Source organism: Hibiscus syriacus, unplaced genomic scaffold (assembly GCF_006381635.1).
Source record: "Hibiscus syriacus cultivar Baekdansim isolate YM2019G1 unplaced genomic scaffold, ASM638163v2 tig00117034_pilon, whole genome shotgun sequence".
Lineage (NCBI taxonomy): Eukaryota > Viridiplantae > Streptophyta > Magnoliopsida > Malvales > Malvaceae > Hibiscus > Hibiscus syriacus.
Genome location: NW_024063533.1, coordinates 1,082,849 through 1,091,371, shown reverse-complemented (window position 1 = coordinate 1,091,371; position 8,523 = coordinate 1,082,849). Strand labels below are relative to the sequence as shown.

Sequence of the window (8,523 nt, the reverse complement as noted above, 5' to 3'; positions counted from 1 at the left end):
TGCGTAGAAGTATTCTAAATATTCCTAATTTTTATTATGACTTTGATGTCTATTTAAAGTTTTATTATAGGATTTAATATAAATTTCTTTCATGTATTTTTCTTTATCTTGTAACAAAAATATTGAAATTCAATAAAAAATTTGATAAATATCATTTCATAAAAATTATTATACGAATTAATAAAGTTAAAATTCTAATTGAAATTTTAACATGAAATTAGACTCAATAGTTCAATTGGGGCAGGCCCAAATTACTATCAAACTTTTGTATGTGGATACAGGCTCCACCCGGCACCCACCCAAAAGAAAAAATTGTATGTATAATTAATGGCCGTAGATTTATAACGGTGACGTTTCGAAGCTAGGGTTTGGCCTTTGGTGAGTGGTGACGACCGACGATACGAAGAATCAGATTCGTCTCTATAAACATCTCCTATCTCCATATCTCTCAAGCCTTTACACTCTACCCAGCATAAGCAGAATCCAAAAGGTTTTCTTTTACTTTCTCTTTTTTCAGTTTTTTTTAATTATTCAATATTTTGATTAATTTATCCTTTTTTTCTTTTGCTTCAACTTTCAGTAATTAATTGTGTATCATTTTATCTACGTATTAGTACCGTAAATAGATCTTGATTATAGTACTCCTTTTCCCCCTTTTTCAAATAATTTAACTTCTAGGGTTATGTTGTGATGATTGAGTTTCTGTTTGATTTGCTTGTTTTCGTTGTTTTAATTTAATGATCATGCAATTCTGATTTTTCAACTGATTTCCCCCCTTTTTGTTTGTTTTATATTCACTGGATTTTTTGTGCATTTTTTCTATTTAGTGAACTGCACTTTTGGCTATTAAATTAAAGACAACTAATTTCTAAATTGTAGTCAGTAGACCTGCTTAATTTTAACAGCTCGAGAAATTTTGATTCTGAGTTGGGATTTATTGGATTATTTAGTTGGGTGATAATGTTTCTTTGCACTTGTTTCTGTTCAAGTTTCATTAAATCAAATTTATTTATATTGTAATAATTTCATTTCTCATGCATCTTGATTATTTGGCTTATGTCGAGTATCTGTTTTTTTTTTTCTTAGGCACAACATAGTAATAAGAAACCATGCCGAAGAACAAGGGAAAGGGAGGAAAGAACAGAAAGAGAGGAAAGAATGAAGCGGATGATGAGAAGCGTGAACTCGTGTTCAAGGAAGATGGGCAAGAGTATGCCCAAGTGCTCCGGATGCTAGGAAATGGCCGGTGTGAAGCCATGTGCATTGATGGCACTAAGCGTCTTTGCCACATCCGTGGTAAGATGCACAAGAAGGTTTGGATTGCTGCTGGCGATATAATTCTTGTCGGGCTTCGTGACTATCAGGATGACAAGGCTGATGTAATCCTCAAGTACATGCCTGATGAAGCAAGGCTCTTGAAAGCGTACGGCGAGCTCCCAGAGAACACACGTCTCAATGAAGGCATTGTTGACGAGGAGGACGATGGAGGGGCAGATGATTATGTCGAATTCGAAGATGAAGATATAGACAAGATATAGGGTGTTGGAATTGATGATGTTTGAACAATGTATTTAAGTTATCCATAAGGCATAAGCTTGCATGTCATTCACAGATATATGTTGTTAATTTTAAGTGTGTTCCATATCTCATGTTTGCTTTTACAGAATTGATAATGAAATTTAAGCTTTCTATGAGCTTTTCCTCCCATTTTTTTTATGTTGCTATTTGATATTTAACAGTCGGCACACGAGGCATTTACAGAATGAACACTATGGCTTAGGGACAACATTTACAGGAGAAATATACCATTTTGTTGAAGCCACATATAAAACAGAGTAAGTCTTGGAACTAGTAACATATTTTACCCTTTTAACAGAATAAAAATCCGAAGATCAAGAGTTAAGGATCTGGTGAGTGCTGATGGTTAGCATTGTTGCTTTGATTTCTTTCAGGCCTCCTTGTTGCTTGCTCTTGTGCCTTCTTATATTTTACACTCTCTCCTGAACCTTCTTTCTTGCTCACCTGCAACAATAGTATATTCAATGTCACATACCAAAATAGGACCTAAAATTCTCTTAAATTTTTTTCGAATATTAAATTGAATTTTGATATAATTTGGGGACTAAAGTGAAATTTTAATTAAATTTGGATCCAAATTCAGAAAGCAACTAAAGCTGGAGGACCTATGACATGATTTTATAATTTTCTTTTATAGGGTTTATATAACCCAAAAATTGGGAAAAAATAAATTATTTTTTCCCCCTCTCCAAAATTTTCCTCTTTTAGAAAGCAATCTTTGATCGTCTTTTGTTGCCGATCGTTGTTCCGTTTTTTATACCTCTCGTACCATAGTGTTCTTTGTGTCGTTCCGAGTCCACCAGTGTCCTTCTTGTCTCCGTTGTTGTCGGCATGTGAGGGGGTGAGGAAGATAAAGGTTCCGACGTTTCGAAATCGAGCTCTATGCCGTTCACCGTTGTGAACCGAGCTTGGTAAGTGTCTCAAAATCCTTTAAAAAGCAATTAGGATTTTTTTTTGGAATTTTTCCGACCCTCTAAGACATCCCACGCGTCCCCGTGATTCTCTTTGAGCGTGAGAAAAATTTACCGCCTGGTGGACTGCTTGAAAATGGGCAGACCCGACCCGCTAACCCGACTCACCTTCCCGACCCAGTCCAACATGAACCGTTGACCGTTGGCTTTGACCAAAAAGTCAAAATTTTTGAAATGTCTTATTTTAAGATTTTTGACGTTAAGAGTCCGATTCTGAAGTCCGTTTTGCCAAATTTTGACCCGAAAACATCTAATTGATCTTGTTAATCCAAAATGCTTAGTGTTTTTAGCATTTTTGCTTAATTTTTTAGGATTTGATTATGGATTTGATTCGAGAATATATTTTTATGAAGATACTCGTGTTTCACCCGAACGAGGGTCGATTAGATCTGGTGTTTTCCCGTCTGACAGACCCGCTCGATCCGCATTATACGAGAGTTACTCGTAGGTTTTCGCAAATTATTTAAATAAATGTTAATATTATTAATATTAGGATTCCGATATGAATTTTACGATTCGTAGGAACTAGCGATGTCGCTGATCATAATCGACAGATTCAGTAGTAGACTTCTCTATCAGAGTACTCAGATTGATACAGGTGTGTTTCATGTTGGTGTTACATTACTGTTTTCAACTATCTGTATGAACTGTTTGAGATTTATGATAATACTGAATATTTTTACGACACAATAAATGATTTTTTGAACGCGGTTTATCTGATATCTGATTTACTTTATATTTCTGATATGATCTCTGGATTACCGTATTTTCGTATCTGATTTCTGAAAATTAAATATTTTCATGTTTTAATAGATTAAACTATCGTTTTCATTCAACTACATACATGTTATTTCTTTCATTGATAGTTTTATTAGAGAAAGTATCTCAGACCTAATCTATGACTTGTAAGACCTTACTGTTTACCGCATACTCCTCGGTTTTGTGTTCAGGGTAAGTCCTTCCCGCAGGCTCCTCGGCTTTGTGCTCAGGGTAAGTCCTTATGCAGACTCCTATACTTTGTGCACAGGATAAGACCTTACATCTGACTCCTCTGCTTTGTGCACAGGGTAAGCCCTTACTAGGTGTACAAGTGAGTGTATGGTTCTGGGAAACCTACACATTCTGGTGATCATACGAGGGTAGTTCATGTTTTTAAAACATGTTTGGTAAATCGATTTTACTGAAATATTTTATTTGTATGTTTTTATACACCATAAGGAGCTCACTGAGTTTTTTAGCTTATTCCGTAAATTTTAACCTTTTCAGATAATAGCAGACTTAGCATCAGGAGGATCGATTACTCTTACTTTTGTACTACTGTACATCTCTATATGCCTTTGTTATACTTTAGTGACACGTGTTTTGCTACCATCTTGATATATATGTATTTATGGTATTTTGTTTTGTAAATGTTTCATATGATTTTCTGATATATGTATATATATAAATTTATCGTATGAATTCTTATTATGGATAAATTTAATATTATAGTGTTATATGGATTTTAACGTTGTTTTAAATATGAAAATAATTTTTTAATGCATTATGTGACCTCCTAGATTTGGACATAACGTATAGGACGGGTCTAGGGGTTACAATCAAGTTGCATTGGAGTGTTAAAAGCACGAATCGTCAAATCCGGAAAAGGAACATACAGCTATTAGCATTCAACCTTCCCAGATTCCTTTGATGGTTGATAGTTTGATACAGTTTTCTTCCTCTAGATGCTTCTTGTAGCTTTGAGCCTGCTTTTTGGCGGCCTGTATTGATCTTTTTCCTTACAAGTTGGTGCTGGTAAGGCTTCTGGTTGTACGAATACTTCATTAGATCCGCAACTTTCTTTCTCTTCACCTGCTGCGTCTATAATTCCTTTCCTGATAGCAAAATTTTTATTGTTGTGTACAGGTTCAAATTGTTTGTTTGTATTGGTTTCACCTAGTGAGCTCTCCGGAACACGGGTTGCTATCCATCGTTCTAGCCAGCTCCAGCTCAAGCTCATGTTCTGTTCCATGCTATCGGGTTTTGCTTGTTTTCTCTTCGAGCAGATTCGCAGCTAGGAATGGAGTTTGGATAAGTTAGACCAGTTCACAGCCTTAACTTGCATTCTCATTTGTTTTATAGGCAAATTCGAAGCTAACCTGTTGCGAAAAAGCATAAGCCAGAGCTCTCTCACGCCTAGTCATCGCTTCCAGTTTGTTCTGAATCCTCATCTTCGATATGTTACTACTCACTGTGCTATCATCCCAGTCTTCCTATTATTTCAGGCATCAAAGCAAAAAAGAATCAAGTAAAATCTGAACTCGGGTTCTAACCCAGTCACTCTTAAGAGGAGGCATCTAGCCCATATAGTCTGCAGGCTGCGGTTTGTTTTGTATAGAAAGTTAAAGCAAAAATCTGCATTATCTAGATTTAAAGATAGCTGTGTACTTGAGAATATCAAGATCATCACTGTAACTGGGTTCTTATCATTTTCATGAATTGGTGGAATTCAGAACAACACATATGGGTTACTGCCTGTATTACCTTTATCCTCAGAACCTGAGCTTTTGGTTTTTGTTGAACTCGGTGATGTACTCCTTTGCTTTCATCTGGAACTGAGAAAACTTCCACAGAATTTCCAGTTTCAACTTCAATAGACGTACTTATAGATTCCCTGCTCGGACTTTCGGTACCGGCGGGAAGCTCCTGTTTATCACCCCCTCTTTTGATTTCCATATATAGACGCCTGGCCTGAATTTCAAGAACCGTAATACCAGAGAATTCAGACTTTCAAATTCAATAAATCAAAGCAACTCGAGCATTCCAGGATCCTAAACTTTTGCATGAAACCGTAGTATAAAATAACGGTTGCGGTATCTGTCGCGGTTGCAGTTGCAGTTGCGGATGCTGCGGACGTTACGTAACGTGTTGCGACTGTCGCGGGCATAATTTTTTATTGTGTTGCGGCTGTCGCGGGCAGTTGCGTTACGTTAATATTGCGTCGCGGTGACCTTTAAAACTGTTACGATACGGCCGTTACACTGCGTTGCGGCCCTAATTTAATACCATGCATGAAACTATAGACCATCACCAAAAAAAAAAACTTGAATTGATCAATTTGGTGGGAGAATCAAACCAGAAAGTTCCTAAATGCAAACTGAATAACCATGGCTGCATCTTCTTCATGGAACAGTTTGGAAATGGGGTTATGCTTGTCGTCCGGTATATTCGGCTCGGCCTCATCACTCTAATTTTCTGCGAAATCCCTTGAACCCTCTGGTATAGGCTGAGTAACAGTGGCTTCAGAGCTGTTAAATGAACTTGAATCTTCCTCTGCAACCACTGAATTGAATTCATCGCCACAAAGGTATGATCTGACTGAACTCCATCTTTTCTTATCTATCACATTAGTTCTTCCCTAAAAGGATCAAAGACAAGCCAATAAAAATTTAAGCAAAATACTGCCCACAGGATTTATTTATAAATATATATAAACTTACTTTGTGTCTCGAGGAGTCCCAGAAGACCTGTTCCTAGAGAACACACTTCTAACCAGCTCTCCAGTGATACCCATCTCTCAATTTCTGAACTGAACAATTCAATGAGTAAAATTCTCAAATGGGTTCTATGCAATTATAATTGACAACCACTGGAGAATCCATGAATCATTATTGATAAAAAGAAAAGAAGAAATAAAGCTGAAAAATGAGTTGTGACATTCTCCAGTCGGTTTACTCCAGGCTTCACTGAATAATGATGGCAATATACAACTAAATCTTCTGTTTTATATTACATTAATACATATGATGGTAGTTGTAATTAAGATTAAAGAAAAAAATCTGTTGGCTTTAGAGCTGGAAATTAGTTCTTTAAATTGAGAAAATAATAGAAACTCATAAAAGAAAGATCAGATAGAAGAGACTGGTTTTGAAGGAGTGCCTTGTTTTTTTTAGCGACTTTTGTGCACACGTCTTGAATCAGATTGGCCCTAAAGAAAGTTTGCTTGCTACTGGGGTTATGTCTGTTGCTCTCTGGATACTGTTCCTAACCTTTCAATATTTTATTTATGAGAAAATCGCCTCAGTGATAAAAAATGCCTTATAATATACGATTTTAATTAACTTTTTCCGGATTTACCAAAATGACCAACAAAATCGCAATGCGATCGCTAATTCGCAACGCGATCTCCATTATCGCAAATTCGCGTTGCATTTCGCATTGCGATGGTCTACAGTGTCGTTGCGATTTTCCCAATTCGCAATGCGAATAAGTAAATCGCATCAGAAATTGGGAAAATCGCAATGCGATACTGACTATCGCAATGCGATACTTACTATCGCAATGCGATAATACAAAATCGCAACGAGATACTGACTTTCACAACGCGATTCTGACTTTCGCAACGCGATTTACATAGCGCCATTCGTATTAACGCGTATTTTTTTCAAATTCCAAACAAGAATTTTTTTCTTAATAAATCGGAAACTGAACCGTCCACAGTAATCGCAACTCATAACCTCAAACCCAAAATCACAACACTCAGTCCCATCTCCATCTCTCACTCTCTACGGCGAAATCCGTCCCCATCTCTGAAGATTTCCGTCCCCATCGCCGGCGAAATCCCTCACAACCATTCACGGTCAAAAATCCCTCACAATCATTCAGAAATGGAAAATCAACCTCCGAGGGTTAGTTTTTTTTATTTTGAAATTTTTGCATTATTTTAGGTTTTTCATATTGAGATTGATGAAAAGTTTACTGGTAATTTCAATAATAGATTAACCATTTCACTTAGATTTCTTATTAAATTCATTCGATTGCTGCCAATACTGCTAAATTGTTTAGCCTGTGAGTTAGTATTTGTCTTTGTTTTGTCTTTTGGTTGGTGAAGTAATGCAGAAGAAGAATAGTTTCGAATGAAAATCGCAACGCGGAAATAACTATCGCAACGAGAGAATCACAACGCGAAATGAAAATCGCAACGCGAAACCAAAATCGCATTGCGATTTTCATTTCGCGTTGCGATTCTCTCGTCGCGATAGTCATTTCGCGTTGCGATTCTCTCGTTGCGATAGTCATTTCCGCGTTGCGATTCTCATTATCTCGTTGCGATTTTCATTTCAACCAAAAGACAAAACAGTGTTGCAAATTTTAGTTTCAAGAATAAACTACTATTTATGTTTATTGTTTTTGGTATATCTTGACAGTGTAGTTTTTGGTATATCTAACTTGGTATGTTTATTGTTTTTGTAGAAATTTTTTTCGGCTTCATTGACATTAAGGAATAAGTTAGCCTAGCCACTACAATTGCTTCGAAGCTTTCTGCACAAAGAAAATTTTTGAAGAAACCTGCTTCGGGCCATGGCTGAGAGTACAGCATCCGGGTGGAGATGCTAATTTGACCCATTTGTGGCTTCAGACCATGACTAGCGATCTACCCGACAGTATACGTGGTGAGGAAGAGATATGGTTTCATTTTCCACCGGCGTATACTTGTTTTGGGCGGAAGGTTCTGTTTAATCACTGGTCTACGATTCGGACACGATGATGTAGGCCGGTACACTCGTCATATCACCCGCCCATCATGGTTATCCAGGGTTTTTCCTGATGAGTCATAGAGAAGTCGAACTTACACGTCGACGACATGAAGAAATTGTTTAATAAGAAAGATGGTTTTACTCGATGAATGACGTCGATGTTGTCCGAGTATGCCTTCTACTTTTGTATGCCGGCTTCTTAGGCAGAGAGGCCAGACAACCTATTCATTAGGAGCTAATATTATTGGTAGAGGACCTAAATGCTTGGAATCTGTTTCCGTGGGGTTCGTATATATGGAAAGCTACCTGGACTAAGTTGTCGTCTGCCTTTGATGACCGCAAAAGTTTGGGGCGATGGGTCGAAAACACTTTGTCAGGCTTTGTTTGGGCCTTTAAGGTAAGAATTTCTATATAATGTTTTCAAAATTATAATTAATTATTTAACAATTACTGTTTGT

The 8,523-nt window shown here is 37.0% G+C and overlaps 1 protein-coding gene and 1 pseudogene across 1 annotated transcript; one reads left to right on the top strand and one right to left on the bottom strand.

Moving 5' to 3' along the window:
- The first annotated feature begins 376 nt into the window (after positions 1-376).
- On the top strand, positions 377-1,632 carry LOC120196973 (eukaryotic translation initiation factor 1A-like). The gene is made up of 2 exons (XM_039198637.1): positions 377-490; positions 1,087-1,632. Exon 2 carries the CDS (start codon positions 1,110-1,112, stop codon positions 1,536-1,538), a length of 429 nt encoding a protein of 142 aa, XP_039054568.1. The 5' UTR covers positions 377-490; positions 1,087-1,109; the 3' UTR covers positions 1,539-1,632.
- Positions 1,633-1,724: 92 nt separating this feature from the next.
- Positions 1,725-6,463, bottom strand: LOC120196971 (annotated as a pseudogene).
- Between the last annotated feature and the right edge of the window lie 2,060 nt (positions 6,464-8,523).